Source organism: Glossina fuscipes, unplaced genomic scaffold (genome assembly GCF_014805625.2).
Source record: "Glossina fuscipes isolate IAEA_lab_2018 unplaced genomic scaffold, Yale_Gfus_2 28, whole genome shotgun sequence".
Taxonomy (NCBI): domain Eukaryota; kingdom Metazoa; phylum Arthropoda; class Insecta; order Diptera; family Glossinidae; genus Glossina; species Glossina fuscipes.
In genome coordinates, this window is record NW_023998423.1 from 14251473 (window position 1) to 14271392 (window position 19920).

The window sequence follows — 19920 nt, forward strand, 5'->3', positions numbered from 1 at the left end:
CGATCAGCTGTTTTTTAAAACAGTCACCTTTGTTAAAGGAAAAAAGTGTTTAAAAAATGTGGCTAATGTTCGTAAAAGAATAATATTGCGCTTTTAAACACAAACAATGTGAAAGATTACTTTTGGTGAATACGAAATTGAAATAATTATTTTAAGAAAAGTTTTTAGATCTAATTAAAAAGAATTAATTTTATTTCAATTAAATTCTTTACAAATTTCTGGAAATATATTTCAATTTCCTTGTTGTTTGAGGCGAAAAAGATATAAATGTATTGACACATCTTTGTCAATTTCTCATGAACACTTTTGAATTTCGACTGATTGATTTAAAATTTGTTTTAAAATTCCAAGCCCAAAAAAGTTCAATCCATTACTATAATTATTTTTATAATTATGTTTTTTTTATTACAGCAATTGACATTAATATTATTATTATATTGGTCGTTGATTATTATAGTTGTTACAAAAACGGAAAACGGAACAGTTTGCAACAATATTGGCACAAACCAATTTTATTATATGCGAAACCGTTATATGGTGTTATATTTCATAATATATATTTCTGCTTTGGTTTCAGATTTTGTTTGGATTTCGGTATCTGTTTTGATTTCCGTTTCCACATTTTCGTATCCGTCAGCGTGACTGCCAATGTTATGATTCCAAAAATCGAAAGAACATATGTCTCAGACACTTTGGACTAACGAAAACAGTCCGCCCCGCGTCATCATTTATACTTTGATGAAGGACGCATGCTTTATCTGCTCGTAACTTAGAACTTCCGAAATAACTTGAAAACTTTCCATGCTCAGTTAAAACTTGCATTAAGAAAATATTTGCTTCGGATTTTCTCCTCGGGTCAGTGTTTGGCATTAGAATGCAGATCCACTTGCCTTTCGAACTATTTTCTCACCATTGATGCCACTCCGTTAATTCCGAGCGCTATTTTTAATTTGCGGATGATTTAATTGCCATTTTGATCTGGATATTAAAAATTGTATGGCGAAAATATTGCTACAGAAATATGTCATCCTGTTTTGCTTAAAAGAAGCAGAAACGATTTATTCAGCTTTGATTCTATAAATATGAAATATAAACGAAATGTTTAATCTTATATCCACACCTTCATACAACTCTGAAATTGGGGACTGGCACTTAAGAGTTCTTATAATTTATACATAAACTCAGCAACTATATTTTAAAGTCGAATATATACTTTATTTGTATTATCCTTACATATATTATTATTAACTAATTGTGCTGAGAGGGATTTTATAGTCTTGCTGGCATACAAGAATTTTAATTACTCTTAATAATTGTTATTGTACGCACACTTATTATTGTTAATGATTGTTAAAAAACCATTAGTCATTACCCATACGCATTGAAGTTTAAACAGTTCATTGAAACACTGCAAAATCAGTTACTTTTACTGATAACCCAGCTGCAGACAAATCATTCAATATCTTTTCAACACCTATATAGAATGAAAAAGCGAAAAAATACTGTCGCATATGTAAACAAAAAGCATATGTGAGGCTAAATTTTATAATGTTGGAAAGTGTCGGAATTTTTAGCTTATACGTCGAACTGCTGCGTAAAAAGGCATAACGATGTAAAAATCTCTAGGTGCCGAATAGAAAATTATGAACTGTTCCATATTTTAGTGTTATTAAATGTTTGTAAGAAATCTGCTAAATAAAAAACACGCAGCAAAGCAAATTTTATTCTCAATGGAACATCCATAAAAACACACAGCAAATCAAATTTTACTCTCAAATATACATTCTTACTCTCAAAAGTACTTCCACAAGAAACACACAGCAAAGCAAATTTTACTCTCAAAAAGACATTCTTCTTCTTCTTGATATAAAAAAAAAAAAAATATATTAAATTTTTTCAGTTCAGTTTATTTTTTGTCTTATTTCACGAAAAGCATTCGATTTATTTTCCCAGCTAGTCAATCGATTTCCAAATAGCAGAAAATCTAAGTATTTGATGAAATCTAAATGTAAGTACGTTTTGTTAATTATAGAGTGCTTTTAAACTACATAAAATTAACTACCTACATATTTATTCGCTTATGTTGCGGATCTTGCGGGTGGTATTCTGCAGTCGAACACCACCATCATCATTATTAGTTTACCATGGACGTGCTGCCAGCGTCGCCAGAATTAATGGTATGCCAGGCGTTACGAGCAGCCACTGATACAAATGCTGAAGTAGTGCGAAAAGCTGAAGCGCAGTTAAACGAATGGGAGAGTCAATCAGGTTTCTTCGTAACACTAACACGTCTCTGTTTATTGCCCCCAAATGCAACATCTGCGGAAGCAGCAATAAATCAACAGTTGGAGAGCAATGTGCGTTGGATGGCAGCGGTTTACTTGAAAAATGGTATCAACAAATATTGGAGGCGTGGCACTCGCCATGAACTACCAAGCGAAGAGAAGCAACAGATTCGTAATCTTCTCCTAGGACATTTTGCAAATGAGCACGTGCCCCAGGTGGCCCTTCAAATAGCCGTACTAATGGCCCGTATAGCCCGCATCGATTGCCCCACAGAGTGGCCTGAGCTTTTGCCAGACCTGCTGAAACGCTTGGAAGCATTTGTGTCCAATTCATCTAGCGAAGTTTTTCAAACTAATCAACCACAGTTATTGTTATTGACATTGCACCATGTGATTAAATCCTTAGCATCACGTCGGATGATGAGCGATCAGCGTGTTTTCGAAGAATTAACCGTCAATATATTTCAGTTCATTTTTCAACTATGGGACACACACATCAATTTGTTTTTCCATCAATTGAAAGAAGCGCCGTTAGGAGCGAAAACCACATTAGAGAGATCGGTCTTATGTGCCCGCTTGCTGCGTAAACTTACTATTTATGGCTTTAATAAGCCACAAAAATCGGAAATTTGCCTACGTTTTGTGGAAAGTCTTTTTGAACGTTTAAAACAATGTTTAAATTGCCGCTATGAGCTAAGGCAACTGAACGCCGATGAACAGTTAGTTGCTTTGCTGGAGAAACTTATCTTAAAGCAAATGAAAACTATATTAGAATTTCAAGAGGCACACAAAGCAGCTTTTAAGAAATTTGTTCCAATAGCTTTGCAATTTAGCTTCGATCATGTCTTCCACTATAGTGCTTTTCTGATATTCACGGACAATGTCATCAATTTTCGTCAGTTCGCTATACATTGCATTAATCTGATTAAAGGTATAATGTCACCCTTCTATTGGGTGCGTAGTAGTGGCTACGCGCTCGAAGACGAATCGGATATAGAATTGCGAACAGCTTTAGAAGAATTCTTCACTGAAGAGCGTATTAGTTATATAAGCGAGAAAATTATTACGCATTATTTTTTATTGACGCAAATCGAATTGGACCTATGGTTGGAAGATCCCGAAGAATTTGCTCAGGACGATAATGGCGGCGACAGTTGGAAGTATGCCCTAAGGCCTTGCGTAGAAACTTTATTTGTCGCCTGTTTTGCTAGCTATCAGACGCAAATGTCAACAGAAGTTTCAAGATATATACGAAAAGCTCAACAAATACAACTTAAACCCAATTCGGACCTCAAAGACATTCTGCTTAAAGATGCCATTTATAATGCAGCTGGCCTGGCCGCTTTACATTTATTTAATGAAGTTGATTTTAATGGCTGGTTTAGCGGACAACTCTTGGATGAGCTTAAAATTGAGGCGGCAAACTTTCGTATATTAAGAAGACGGATTATTTGGCTGTTGGGTGAATGGGCGGGTGTAAAATTCGCTCGTAATCTCCGTCCATTGGCCTATGAAGCATGCCTACATCTACTCAGGCCCACTGAAGACATGTCGACTCGTTTGGCCTCTTCCTTCACTTTATCTATTTTACTAAATGACTTTGATTTTGATCCATTTCAATTCTCTCGTTTCCTGGAGCCATCCTTTAATGCTCTCTTTGTGTTTTTGCGCGAAGCCAAAGAATGCGATACCAAAATGAAAATATTAACAATAATGTCAACGCTAGTCGAAAAGATGAGCGACACCATTGAACCTCAGGCTGATAACCTAATTGCATACCTGCCGTTATTATGGAAAGAAAGTGAAGCTTATAATATGTTACGATGTGTCATTATATCTACGCTCGAACAAATGGTGAAAGCTATACGCGATATACCAGAAAAAATGCGACCATTCCTGCATAGTGTTATTGCATTGAGTACGGATGTTAAGGTGGATCGTGAACATAAAATAAGCAATGTGTTTGTAATTTATTTATTTTTTTTTTTCTTTTTTAGGAACCCTGTCACATATACCTCATCGAAGAAGGCCTTTCTTTATGGCTGGCGGTTGTAGAAAATTCCACCACCATGTCTAATGCTTTAATTGAATTGTGCCGCAATATTGTACCCATAATGGAGTCGTCCTCGGAAAATTTGCGCACTGTTTTAATTTTAACAGAAGCTTATATATTACTAGATGCCCATGTTTTTCTGGAACGTTATGGGAGAGCGTTTATTGAAATTTGCGTCAACATGTTTGACGATATACGTGCAGAAGGTGTTGTTCTTATGGTGAAAGTGCTCGAAGTCTGTTTAAAATCGGACGCTAATATCGGCCTGGATGTGATTAAACCTACGCTGCCCTATATATTTCGTCAAGTTTACCTAAATAAAGACTTCCCAATGTTAATGGGCATGTATTTGACCATAGTTGCGCGAGTATTACTCATAAGCCAACAAGTGTTCATGGATGTTATACGAGAGGTACAAAGTCCAAACGCTCTCGAAATTATACTCGATGTATGGATAACAAAAATGCCATTAATAACGGAAGTGGAAAAGCGAAAATTATTTTCATTGGCATTTCTTTCAATATTTTCGAATAGTCCTATGTTATTGGAAAGGTTCCCAGCCATTATGCAAAACATTAGCGATACGTTGTTTGAAATAATGTGCGAAGATGACAACGAATGGGAAGTTAATAAACAAATTGATTTAAACAAAACCACCACCGGTACAACGACTGCGGAGACGACAGCACAAAATAAACCTATAAAATATTGTGATTCTTTGGTGTTTGTCGATGCGTACGATGTCGATACGAGTAATTGCTCCGGGGATTTCGATTATAAAACCTATCATTATGCTCGTTATCGTCAGCTATCACTCAAAGATCCAGTGCACAAAATATCCCTGCCTCAATACATGGAATGGCAATTAAATACGCTGCGCTCACAATTGGGAGAAGAGGCCTACCAGAAATTAATGCGTTCCGTTTACTCAGCTGTGTTGGAACGTTTAAGTAAATTTGTTCCTTTGCAATTAATTTTCCCATAAATTGAAGACACAACCCAAAAACCCTTAAAAAAAAAAAAAAAAAACAACAAAATCGAGAGTTAGAGAATGATGTTAATTAGTCATGCATCATTTACATAAGTTTCTAAATGAGATGTGATTTCTTTCTAAGGTCCTGTGATCAATTGTAAATGTCACAGAACTTAACATTAATCCATACATATACATACGTACATACGCATACAAATAAACATACACACACACACATCTATATAAACGGACGCGCACGTACATACATACGTGCACACACAAACATTTCACACAATTCTATACACTTTATCTATATCTAAGGTTGCTGCGTCAGTTACTAGAAAAGAAAAACTTGAAATTTTGTAAAATTTCGCTCTTTTTTTATTCTGATTCTAATTCTTTTTTTTTATACCAGCGCATGCTATTCTAAGGATTTTTTTTTTTTTTTTTTTTTTTTTTTTTTTTGAATTATAGTAATCAGTTTTGTCCTTTAACTGTAAGTTTTTTAAGTTTTGCTTTTGTGTTTTTTAATATACCCTTACAACATTCTGAACGCACCTGCAACGCAGTTGGGCGTATAAAACAGGAAATGAAATATTCTGCAACACAATTGTTTTGTTAAAAAAAGTAATATGAACAAAGAAAATTTATTATAAAATTTAAACACTAACAATAAATAAATAATAAAAACTACAAAAGAAAATAATAATAATAAAATAAAATGAAATAAAAATTGTTTATAATTTTGTTCATTTGCAAATATCCCTTTGCTCAAACAGCGCGCAGATCGTGTACAATTAATTGTACAATCAAACAAACGAAATTAAGCATGTCCTAGAAGTACTAAGAGTAAGCAAATATCAAAAGAGCGATAGGCTTAAAGAAGTAAATATGAATTAATAAATACCAAGAATCGCTTTTACCCAACACAAGTAGACAAGTAGACGGGGGATTGGACGAAAGTGAGAATGTAATTACATATGCAAGGTTTAAAGGCAATCCTTATCTTTGGCCATTTGTAAATTGATGTAGAAACGGCAACCGATATTGGTAACCTTTTATGTAATTTGGTTTTATTTCTATGAAAAAAAGAGAGAGAAATTCTGAGTTGATTTGGCCGTGTCAGTCCGTTTGTGTGTTGTGTATTGTTGGTCCGCTGCTGGTCGTAAAAATGAACATATCGACTTCAAATTTAGTACAAACATCAAAAGTTTCTGCAGGCACGTTGGTATAGAAAATGGGCCAAATTGGTCAGAGCAGAAGCACGCAGTGGAGCGTAAACTGAACGCAACGCCGCTTCTTGTAGGAAAAACTTTTGGATTTTTACTTGTTACTTGGAAATTACCAACCAAAGTTACAATTGATTAAATTTTCTTCTACGCACTTTTTTGAGATTTCATGCTTATTTATCCTAAGGGAAACAAAACAAAATGTTTAAACCTCTTCTGCCTTAAATGGGTTAATTCCAAAAATGAATGCGGCAGACACCGCGAACTGTTTCTTAATTTTCATCAAAAATTACAGATAATCTATTTTTTTTTTTTTCCTATCTTCTAGTTATTGGAAACTCGTATTATTGGGAATAAAACAAAGCCAAAAGCAAAAATTATTTGACAAAAACACATGTCCGGTTTATTGAAATCGTGTTGTATGGAAATCATGTCATCAAGTACCGCTTTAAGTGGCAGACGCATGTATGCATATATGCGTGTATATATATATGTTTTTGTATATGCATTTATATATAAGAATATCGAAATTTCTTCATACTCTCTATACTAATTCGAGTAGATTGCTAGATAAATTCCAATTGTGTGCTAATACCATAGGATCGTTAGTTTGAATAGAAGAGAAAACGCCAAACAACGTTTTCTTTCTTGCTTTGAGCTTTAGACTTGCCTTGGATTAACCTAGTCAAGCTTACATGTCCAGAGATTCTCCTTAATTTGTATAACTCCTTTAATTATACGCGAAAAGGTTCCATTGTGATGTGTTTTCGTCCAAATTTCAATGATATTACATGACTCTCGCTTTAATGTACTTTTCTTTAATTTTATATCTCAATTCTATTCCTTTTTCTCATGTTCTTGGAAATATTTCGCAAAGATTAAATTTACCAAATAAACTTTAATGCAATATTTCCGCGCCTATGCATGTAAACAATTTAAGCTGCCATGACAATAACAAGTAAAACTATACTCAGGTTTATAGTTAAATGTGTATAAAATTTGATAAACAAAATTCTGACACAACGCATATAACTGAGTAAATAAAAACAAATATTCGAAGAAATTTTACATTAAAATTTTCAGGAGAAATTTAAAATTTATGAAATCAATGACTGCAACGCAATCGAGACATCAATTTATTATCACTGATTTGGATCAATCGGACACTCAAGAAATGGGGGCAGCAGCAACAGCAACAACATCGGCGGGCCTTGGCAATGAAAAACAATGCAAAACGCATAAAAGACGCATAAAGGACAAAACGTTACACACGTTGTCGGGCAACTTTAGTCGAAGGTCGCAAAGTGTTGAATGTTGTGTTCAAGAACGTTTGGCAGGCAAGCCGCCACAAAGGACCTCAAAAGTGACGAATTATTTCAATGAGCTGGTAAGGGAACTTGGAATTCTTAATAAAATTTAAATTTATTTTCATTTTCCTTTCAGCTGCAATCGAAGGATCAACAAATGGAAAAACTATTAGAACGTTTAGCTATTTTGCATAAATTCAATGAACAGTTCGCCGATGAAAATCAACGTCTCCTAAATGAAGCCAAATTATTGCAACAGCAGATTGCTTCGTTGCAACGACAAATCGCCGAATGTGAACGTTGCCGTAGTCTAGAGAATGATTTATTAAAAAAGGCTGAGGACAATAAACAATTAACTGCCGATGTCGAGATGATGAAAACTTTAACATTTCGTTTAAATGTACAAATCGAATACTATCAGGATATGATCAGGCGGAAAAAGCTTAACGAAGAAGGTGCAAAGTCTTCCAATGTTTCCCCCCATCAAGCCAAATCGAACGTACCGGAGTGGCCGGAAGGTCAAGTTCGTGGACATACCTTAGATCCTTTATTAAAAGCATACGATGAGATGTTGCGCGATAAAGAAGAATTAATCAAACAATACTCGGAGGAATTCGAACAATTTGCAGGAGATTTTAAGCGAATATTGGAAGAAAACGACCGACTGCAACAGCAAACCGAAACACTTCGACGGGATGGAGGCAATTGGCGCGAGGAGAAGACATGTTTACAGGCTCAGTTGGATGTGTGCCGGCAAAAGGCTGAGGTGCAAACTAAAAAAACCGAATTGACAAAAGAGAAGCTAGTCGAGGTTATGCATACCTATGAGCAAAAAATCCAAACATTGCTCTTGGATATGCAACACATGCAATCGGCGTATACGCGTTGTAAGGGCGAACTGGCCGCATTGAAAAGTGCCGCTGCTATCCCGCAAGATACCATAGCTAACTCTTTAAAAGAATGCAAGGAGCTATTGGAACAATTAAGGAATCAACACAGCAAGGAGAAGATGACACTGGAACAGACAATAGTCGAATTAAATGAACATGCCACGGAAACTGTTCGAAAATTGGAACAATTGAAATCGGAAAATGCGACACTTACGAGCAAATTCAGCGACTTAGAGGCGCAAGCGGAAGAGCAAAAGAAACGTTGTACGCAATTGCAGAAGGAAAGCGAGAAATTGAAGCGTTCGCGTGACAGCCTTAAGGCTCGATTACGAATTGCCCTGCAGTGGACTCATAAACTTGAAGCAGGTCAGACAAATCTCCAGCATACTTGGGATGCCTTAAAGCGCCTTGAAACTATGGTCAGGCATAAGGAATCTCAAGTGCGGGGTCTGCATACCAGGCATTTAGAGGAAATCGATAAAATGGAAAAGAAATTGGCTCAAAGGGAAGAAACCATACGTAACATATTACGTGACCGGCTTACTATTAAAACAAAATCGTAACATTAAAGGAAAATTGAAAATTTTTTACTTTAATAAATAGTTGGACTTTTTAAAGCAACATTTTTGCAACGGAAGAAGACATAGGAAGAAGCTTTCAAAGTTTGTTGCGACTAAAGTTTTCTTTTTCTAATCTCTTTAAAAATTTGGGAGAAAAGCTTTACGCTTTCCAGCCGGTTGAAAGTGTTCATTTATTTCCATGAAATAATTAGTTTGCCACTCAATGCGAAAAGCAGTTTATTCAAACAGTTTAACAACGGCTGCGTTAAGTGCCGTCAGCGGTCAGTCAGTCTTTGTTACGCCGCTGATTTGTGTCATCGAACAAAATATAAAACAACGATAAGAGCTGTTGAGGTAAAGCAAAAAAGTAGCATTTTTAAGGACTGACAGATTTTTTTTTTTTTTTTTTTTTTTGTTGCTTCTTAAAGCTCACACTCCAAACTTGAAGGTTTTAAATGCATATATATATATATATATTTTGCCATTTCGTATGTAAAATGCTAAGGTAATCGAAGCAAAGCTGGTTAAGCATGAAGTTTAAAATTTCTTTTCGCAAATGAGGGAAAGCCCTCTATTTTCCGAGTACAATGAGCCCGATATTTCCCATAAAAAATAGCTTGGGTTTATTTTTTTCTCAGTCTAGAAGTAAAAGAAAAAAATTGCTTTGAGATGAGTGCCAAAGGTAAATGTGATCAAGTATCAATTTCCGATTGTCATTATTGCGACGAGATACAAAATTTGTATCTCTGTTTGTGTTGATGGTACACGTATATGAAATATTTTTTTATACCCACTATCGAATAACGGAGGCGCATTCACTTTGTAGCAAAACGCTTGCAGCATCCAGAAAGAGGCACAAGAGACTCCATAAAGTATATATTTTCTAGATCTGAATGGTTCTAGACATGTCTGTTAATCCGTCTGTGTTTAACATTTTCCTGGCTATTGCCTTTAGATTTGGTAGAAAAATTGAAGCTCTTTCACCCTGAATGATGTTGAAAGTAGGTCAAGTGGTCGAAGGATACGCTCGGAGTGTAACGTATGCTGAGACTATCTACATCTATTAAAAGAAAACGAAAAATTAAAAACTTGTACGCACATTCTATGGATAATCCTACGGCACTTGTAGAAAAACGGAAACGATTTAATTATTTTATTAAAACTTTTGCAGCACACAGGAGAAAATTTCATACGCCATAAGAACTACATCTGTCTCTGGGAATTTATATCACAAACATTCTTCGAATTGCAAAAATTAGGATATCGCCTTCAAATTTTGCAACGCCCACAGTGAAACATAAACAAAGGACATCTCTCTGAATATGTAAATTTTTGCTGATTAATCCAACCTTAAGCGATAAAAATTTCTATACCTAATCTATGGGTAATCCTTTAGTGTGTGGACAAAAATGGATAAGATCGGCCAGGCCCTTATATCTGACACCAGCTCATAGTACAATAACAGCGAGAAATATTTCGGAAGATTAGTTTCATAGGTATCGACTAGGATACCTAAGCGAAGAAAACAAACAAAAGCACAATAAAGGTGCAGGATACACCACTAAACACCTTACATCACCCTTGTTGCAGTTATATGGGAAGCAATCGAGGAAACGGTTTGATGAGAGCCATTTCCTATAATGTTCGTCGTAGGACCAAAACACATTAAATTTCATCAAAATATCTCAAAAATTATGGCCTGTAGACTGAACGTAAGAAATTAAGATGGACAGACTGTTAGCTGAACAGACAAGCAGAAACTGATTCTGAATCGATCGGCATACTGAAAGATAGATCCATTTCAAGTCCGCATAAACTTAATGTACCATTGTACCGCAAGTGGTGTAAGGCGTAAGAACTCGACGCGATAATGAACAAAATGTTTCAATTGCTTTTGTTTTTGGGGGCGAGTCCTAAGAAATTTCCTATCGATGATTTTAAAAAATGCTCATACACGTTTACTATATATTATTAGTTATAGCTCTAGTGATGGCGCTAGTAGGGAGGTTTATCAAAAAAATTGAATTCGTTCGTACTGAGTTTCCCATAATTTTGCTACTCATTTATAGGACACCATATACACCGAGGCAATGGCGTCGAGGCGCCTAGACATCTGACTGCTCATTCAACTGCATGCATGAAGTCAATGCCTAGGGAACGCTTCATCGATTACCAGCGCATATGAAACATTCCATATGCTGCTGTGATAACGATTGTTTTATTTTCAAAAAGTACGCGTTTACATATAGTTTCTGCTGCTTAAGGTCACAGATAACAACTAATTGTTTGTATGTCATTATTAAAAATTATTTATTTTACAATATTTACAAATTTACTTATAAATATTTGATGTTTGGCCAAATCATCACCACGTCGCAATTACATGCACACAGACGAAGCCAATGTTTGGGTAACCGAATATTCTTTTTCATGGAGAGTCGATTAAGTTATTCGGATGACTTATTGTGCAAATTGTCCCTGACACCGACTAATCTTGCAGTCTATTATCGCAAATATGAAAGGATGTCCATCTTTCGGTAACAGACTAGCCATAGAGAAAGCAAGTAGCATATCGGGGGAGTCTTTCCCTTCTATTATAGTAGGCATTCTAATATTGTAGTCTTCGGATTACAGCAAAATTTGTAAGTGTGTGGAAGTTTGTTGTGTCAATTTTTTTCTCCTCCTCTATGGCCACGACGCTTCGTGAACTATACAGGTTTGGAGGCAGTGGTACTAACTGTCTGACTTTTACATTGTACTGCAAACGCATGCTTAACTCAAAGAAAGCTAAGATAGGTTTTGCCAAAAAATCGTATTATTTACTCAAGAATGTGATGGCTAGGGTTTTTTTTTTGACCGGATTTTGAAAGCAATGAAAGAGTAGTCAGTAAGTGCCCCAAGTTTATCGTGCTTTGTATTAAGCACCTTGCAATCCCAATTTTTAATTCGCACTGTCAATGGAGTCAATCGTGATGTAAGTATTCTTGACCAAGTTTCTCACATCAAAGCTGTAAACGGTTGCGTGGGGCAAGACTACAAAAATGCCTAAAAACAAAATAAAAAATTTCAAATAATTGTTTTTGTGAATAATACGTGGCCTAGGACAGATTCTAATGTAAAATGTGTGACAAATAGTTAGAGAGGTTATTCAAACAGTTCAAACCGGCCAACTGACATTTTCAAAAAGAACGGGCAAGTATCTGTTAATATGTAGTCTCGCAAGGTATATTGAAAATTAAACCCAAGGTTAATTATTCTCACTTCTGTTGCAGAAAAACTATTTTATCATTTGTAGGAATCAAAGTGTCGGGAGAGCCTTTTTTACCTTTCGTTGTTTTGCCTCCAAAAAACTGACTGCGTCGCTTTTGTTTGGAATGCCTAGCATTGTCAAAGTTAATTTTGCCTCGAGGTTTGAAAGAAAAAGCAGAGAGATTTTTTTTTCAATTAAGATTCATAGCAATTAATTTTCAGTATTTCGAATTCAATGTGAAAACACCGCTTGCCGAAGCATCATTACAATAACAGTTAGCGCGAAGATATCCAATTCTCTTAGGTTTACTCGAAATGAGACTCGTTTGCAATAGGTATGTATTTTTTCCCCTTTAACTAACAATAAGGATGATATGCTATGTTAGTCGCATTGCGAGAAAGCACAGCATGTCCGTCCATCTAGACATTTTTCGCAATATGTGACCATTTGAATGTTCACGATATGTGCGGGCATGATGGTGGTTAACTCTAATCACAATACGTGTATTTATAGCTAATTGTAGCACGATGCGATCATCAGTCATTTATGCGAACCAAGGAAATAGTTAAAAATATCATTGTTTTTGTTTACAGTTTAAGCTCATTTATTTATCCAAACAGCTATATATAAACACAAAGTATTATACACTGGTCATCATATATATATATATTTTTTTTTAGAAATGCAATATGAAATGATCGAAGAATGCAAGTTGAAGGTTTAAAAGTGACTGAAAGACGTACTCTGGGCCGATTACGGCTAACACATATTGTAATGACGAAGGGTAGAGTTTGTATTCAAATTAAAGCCTTTTACTTTTTATATTCAATAAAAATATTGCAAAAAATGTTAATGTAATTGGAAATGATTGTAAAAACTTGATCCAATTGGGATACTACTTCTTATCGTTCTTCACACTTTTCTTACCTTTTCAGTTATAGGATATTTACAAAAGAAAAAGAAAAACTAAAAATCTTCTCAAACCTTTTATTAAAGAACTAAACAGCAAACCTTTCAGTGGAACTATTTTTATTATATCTAACTCAAAACAAAAAAGCCACAACTTACTCAAAAGTAAATGTTTTCGACAATAACTGTTGACATTTGCATTGTTCTTATGGTTGACTTATTTGACACAGAGGCGGCCACAATGGTGCCCTCTAGCTTAGAAAGCCTGCGAAGCGATATTTAGATGTCAGGCATTTAAATGTCTATACCTTGGATGCATTGAATAGAAGAAGACGAAGAAATTTTTGAAATAAGAGCAAATAATAAAATGATGTTCGATTATCGCGGTTTCTTTTATACCATTTTCATGCTCAGGAACAAGTAAAATGGGTATAGAGGGCGCGGCCCACCATAAAACATCCCATAGAACCCTAAATTTATTTATTTCAAAATAAGACCTTATATGGGAAATGGTCGAAAAAGTGATCTGATCCGAAGTATTTTCAATAGTATTTGTCTTTGGGCCAAACTGTGCCAGTGTAGCAAATTTTATCAAAATGGCTTTCAAATTGCGTCCTGAACGCAAGAGACAACACGGCTTACACGGCTTAAAAGTTCGAAAGATCGAAAACAATGGTTGGAAGACTTATTGGAGGAAAATCCATTTCAAACCCTCAAAGAACTTTCGAACGGCTTAGCAGTTCATGAATCAATTGTCTCTAGATGTTTACATGCAACACGAACATGATTTCCAAAATAAGTAAAAATTAGTTACCATATGAATTGACTGACGAGAGAGAGGAACAGTTTTCTGTGACGTATTGGGATTGGAGATGAAAAGTGGATCTCTCTCCGGCAATCTTAAGCAAAAACAATCGCGAGTTAGTCCAGGAAAGCCATCCACATCAACCCCGAAGGGCAATAGTCATGGCTATGGTTAAAGCTTTGCTGTGCAGATGATGGAATCCAGCTTGAATAGGAAGTTTTGCTGCACCCAGCGTGCTCATCAGACGTAGCGCCTTCTGATTACGCCTTATTCAGGTCGATGCAGCATGGCTTGATTAGCATGCGGTTTCCAATTGTTGAAGAAATGGGAAAATCGACACGATGTCGCTATGGCACCAAAAACATGGGGAACGGTTGTAGGAAATGATGGAAAATATTTTGATTAATATATTGTAGCAATTTTTCTCAATAAATACATTTTTCAAGGGAAAAATGATCAATATACACGCAAGTACCTAAACATGTCTATTATATAAAAAAAAAAAAAGAAGTAGAAACTAAAAAACCCTTTTTCTCCTCAGTCTAACTAGATAGGCGTGGTTGACTTTTTTTCCCAATATAGGATCGGCCGGCGAAATTTTCATCTTCATGTGGTTTATGGGTAATAAGCAAAAAGGAAATCCATTTTTGCTTTCGTACAGACAGTTTTTTTAATTTCATACTCCTTCTGCCGCAAAGATCGCCCGTTCTGACATTGAATGTTGTTGTTTTTTTGTGTCCTTAAATTATTGCGATTTAACTTTGACATTGATTTGAACGTCAAAAAGGATGAGTATGACCAAATAAAACGCAGAAATTCATTTATTTTTATTTTCTTTTACACTTAGTTTTGTTTTTTTTTTTTCTTTTCTTCCTTTATTGTTGAAATAATACATAAATTTCAAGTTTAGTTAGTTTCTACTAATAACAAACGTCATTTTATATCTGTATATATATTTGTGTGTTACACTTATGTTTATAGACTTTTAATATTCTGGTTACTTATATTTATATATATATATTTGTATATATAAATCAGATAGTTTGTTCATAATTGATATTAAAGCTTGAAGCTTTCAGATGCAGTATTTAGTTTATGATGGATATATAAATTTTTTATATATATACCATGCATTTACTCATTTCATAGATATTGACCTCTTTCGGTTTAGCTTATGCTCTTTTTACTATTAAGCTCGATATATTTTAGACTAACTACTTGTCTAAAAATGTACCCACTATATATATATATATTTTTTTTTTTTTTCTATTGCTATATGTAATATATATTTTGATACGGTTTGAGATCGGTGGGATATCTTTTTTATTATATTATTTAGCTTTTTCTTATACAATTGATTGCTTTACATTTATATTTCTAAGGATATCTTTATCTTCACAAATAATTTGCACTGTCAAAACGAATTTTATTGATTTCTATGCTTTTGTTAGAGAAAAACTATAATAATAAAAGAAGTTTCAGAAAGTTCATAATTCCCTGATAGGATTTCTTCGGTAATGGCCAAGAAGTCGGCATAGTTTCGCATTCTATTAATTTAAAAAAAAATTTCTTGTTTATAAAATTATTGGAATCATTGCGAAGATGAAGTACGCTATTAATAGTGTATTTTTTTGAAAAAAAAAAAAATTTAAAAACCGTTAACCACGACATTTTCCACATTGCTGGCGGAATACGAATTCGACGAAGTTGAAAGGACCATTGAACTGTTAAGTCATTTATGAAAGGACCGGTTGTCGGTTGTAGTCGTAAGAACCGAAGACGTGCTTAGGAAAGGCAATGGTAATAACTTGTAGAATGAAATAGGAAGAGAAGCAGAAAGATCAGACGGGGACGAGAAGCAAGCAAGAAATTATATGCAGCTGCCGTCGAATCTTTTATGCGTATCTCTTCCTGTACCTATCACGTCTCTATTTTGAAAAAAATCCAAAAAAATCGGCAAAAATTAAATTTAGACACTTTATAATATTAGGGGGGCGTGGGGGATTTTTTTATTTTCGTACATACATTGTAGAATTACCCGCAGATTGTATGTGGAAATCTTTATGCTTTGCATCCGTTGTACATTATGAACAGTGACCATAAACCGATTTGTTTTTAGCTTTTATGTTAGCCTGTGGGCGTGTGTTTTCAGCAATTTGATACGTTTCAAATACCAATCTGTACGGGCAGATAAAATCTTTTTTATGCATACACGAACAGATGGAGGAACATATATTCTTAGATCGATTAAAAAATTTTGCTACTAAAAAAGATTATATGTTTTCTACATCCTAAGGCGTCTGAATTTTATACCTGGATGTTGGAACCGTCTTGATAAATGAACATTCCCCGTCCTACGGTAGTGAATACAACAATGTCTCGTCATATACTGCGGTAGCTGTTTTTATATTAATCATATAGGCCAATAATATACCAATCAAAGGATATTTCAGAAACCCTTTAGTATCAAAGTCTGAATCTATTTAACCATGTCCATCTACGCGTATGTTATCGAACGCTCTCTAAATCGCGAAAATTCGGCTCAGATGGGGCGATTGGCTTCAAAGATGAAAATTCTTGCAGACGGATTGACACTTAAAATGGGCCAGATCGGTCCAAGTGTACGTATACAGTGCAATGTAAGCCGGGAAAACATGTATTTGGCAAAGAAAAATAACATACGTTTTGTCGGTCGGTACGTCCAATTCTATAGACTATAGAAATTTCATTTTCTTTGAGTTTCTTTTCTTTAGAAACGTAAAAGATTGATCCACAGCCGAATATAATTTCCTTACTTACTTACACTAACGACAAGGTCAAACGCATTAGTTGTTATTGATAGCACTTTTCGATGATGATTTCATTCCTGATCCTCTCAATTGCAAGGCCTATGAGTATTTGTTTTTTTTTTTTTCTTTCTATCGCCCCTCATGATTTGTCAGTAGAATTAGTCTTAGGCATAGTATTTTTGTCCGCAAGTTTCGTTTTATCGGCATAATTTTATATAAATCTTAAAAAAAACACTATTGGGTTATATCTAATGCATGTTTTTCACAAAATCGTAGACGATTGTTTTAAATAATAAAATTTTATTTAAAGAGAAATTAAATCATTGGGCGAATCTAAGTAAAGTGATTTAAGTGCCATAGATGGAAATGTAACCAGCAATTACCTAAGAGTGCAAACATTATAAAGTCCCTAAAGGATTATTACATTCTCCGATAATATGTAGAACTGTGACGTAAGGTGAGCGAGCATATGTAAACAGAAACTTTTTGCAAAGCACTGCCAACGTTTTCTTTGCCATTCGCTCTATCATTTGTTCTATATTTCAAACGTGCATATGGTTGAAAATTCAAAGCATGCTAATGACTATGCATTCGTTAGCAAGTTAGTATGCATTCGTTAGTTTCCCCCGCCTTTGAAGAAAGAAGAGAAAAAACAAATAAAAAAATTACAATACATTCGGTCGAATTTTTTATATCTTAAAAGCGACTAACAAAAAAAAAAAAAAAAAAAAAACAACAACATGAGCTCTCGATACTTCGTAGTATGTTTTCATTCTTCATATTTTTTCACACTTTTATACTATAGGTCAGGATCGTCCATTAGATAAACATGGAAATTTTCTTAAACCAACACTGAAAACAGCGAAGTGAACTTCTGACACTTTATAGTATTGCGTGTGTGTGTGTGATCTGTTCTCTCCGTTTTGCGTACTTTTTCACACTTTTGGACTGTAGGTCAAGATTACCCATACAATATATGTGGAAAGTTTCCTGCAAATTGAAGCTGGATGTATTTATTTACCTTAAGCATGTATATAACTAAATAAAATTGGGTTTAGTTGTCATTGATGACTCCATAATATGACATAAATTCACATTTTTATGTTCAATATTGCACTATATCAATATGCTCGCATTCGTTAATGTAAATTGTTCTCAATCAAAAGTTAATCTCATCTGGCCTTGTTTGGCAACGGTAAAGAAAATCGCGAAAAATTCAAGGAAATAACGAAAGCTATCTCTCTTATTAAATTGTGTACGTTTGTCATGCATAGAGAAACCAACAGAGCGTATGATTGTTATCCGATACGTTCACGTAGTTGATAACACTGTTCTTATTATTTGCATGTATTTAAAGATATTTTTTATATTTGTTTTTTTTTTTTTTTTTTTTTACGTTCACTGCTGTATAATACTTTGCTTTTATTCCAATTTGCTCGTGTATGTTGTGCATGTGTGTATATACTCTACATATATGTTTTGATAATTTAGTTATATATGTTTTATGTATGCATGTATATATAAATAATTTAATTTTGTTAAATACAATACTTTTTTATGTTCATATAACTATATAACTATATATGTAGTTAGTTGACATAATCATATTAATTGATTTTATTTGCAAATTAACTATTATTATTAACTGTATAGATATTGAGTTAATATCATGGAAAACACATTGATTTCAATGCAGTAAACACTATTTACTTCATATATACTCAGTCGGCCTGAAGTCGAGACGACAATTTATGACATCTAAATCTTTTCTCTACACTTTTAAGTTACAGATTAAACGAAACAATTTTCTAGATATATATATATATACCATAAGGATAAGAAAATAGTTTGTTAGTTTTTTTTTTTGTACATACAATAATACGTGAATGAAGATGTATATTTCTTCTTTCAAATATAAGCGTAATTCATTTATTTGTTTAGAGGCATTCTATTAATTTTTTTTTTTTGATAAAAATTTTGCATTTCTTTCTAATATCATTACAAAGTTGTGTTCATTAAAAACATATTTATTATTATATATATATATATATATATATATATATATATATAACATATAATATATATATATATATATATATATATAACTGTATATATATATATATATATATGTAAACGGGAGAAGGAAAATATAATATGTTGAAATTCGATTTAATTGCATAATTATTACAGAATTGACATACATTACAAAATAATTTCATTTAAATTATATAATCTTGAATAATGTACGAATGAAATGTTAACTTTTCATTTCTGTTTACTTGATGTCGGTTAAAAATTTTTAGGATTCAATTTCAGTTTGTTTTTTTATATCCGCAATTTGCGGCTGATTTTAATTTTTCTTCTTTTTTTTTATGTGGTCATGAAAACGTTTACGTTCTACGTTTAAGTTTGCGAGTAAAGCCAGTTAAATAATATCAACGTTCATATATAACTTATTTACCAACTTAAACGATTCTTTAGAGTTAAAAATTTTTATGAGTTTAGATATTAAACTCATTCGTGTTATTTGCAATTTTCTTCTTTTTTTTTTTGCACTAAAACTAGGTTCTTTATTCTAAATAGGCTTTAATCCGTATGCTGTTAAGCTAACTGGGTAGAATCGTTTAAATTCCTTTTTAAATTAAACAAGTAAAAACACTATAGTGAGCCATGGCTCGCCATTAAATGCTCTACACTTATGCATGTAAACACTTTACAAGATGGGGCCTTATGTTGGAAGTGATCGAAGAAATGGTCGGATTCGAACCACTTTCAATACGTGTTCGTCCACGGTAAAAAAAAACACGTCGTTTTACCAAATCTCATTAAAAGATCTCAAAAATTGCAACCGCAGCCTGCAGGTTGAACAC

General features: G+C 33.9%; 2 protein-coding genes across 3 annotated transcripts; both read left to right on the top strand.

The window, feature by feature from the left end:
* The first annotated feature begins 1844 nt into the window (after positions 1–1844).
* LOC119636613 (importin-11) lies at positions 1845–5367 on the top strand. 2 transcript variants are annotated; one of them, XM_038032089.1, is made up of 3 exons: positions 1845–2012; positions 2113–4217; positions 4283–5367. In XM_038032089.1, exons 2-3 carry the CDS (start codon positions 2145–2147, stop codon positions 5321–5323), a joined length of 3114 nt encoding a protein of 1037 aa, XP_037888017.1. In that variant the 5' UTR covers positions 1845–2012; positions 2113–2144; the 3' UTR covers positions 5324–5367. The 2 variants fall into 2 exon arrangements, with proteins under 2 accessions (XP_037888017.1, XP_037888016.1); XM_038032088.1 differs by having other exon boundaries at positions 1845–2008.
* A 2269-nt stretch (positions 5368–7636) lies between these two features.
* On the top strand, positions 7637–9300 carry LOC119636367 (protein Cep89 homolog). Its single transcript, XM_038031683.1, has 2 exons — positions 7637–7927; positions 7984–9300. The coding sequence occupies exons 1-2, from the start codon at positions 7640–7642 to the stop codon at positions 9298–9300; spliced, it is 1605 nt and encodes a 534-aa protein (XP_037887611.1). The 5' UTR covers positions 7637–7639.
* Positions 9301–19920: the final 10620 nt, after the last annotated feature.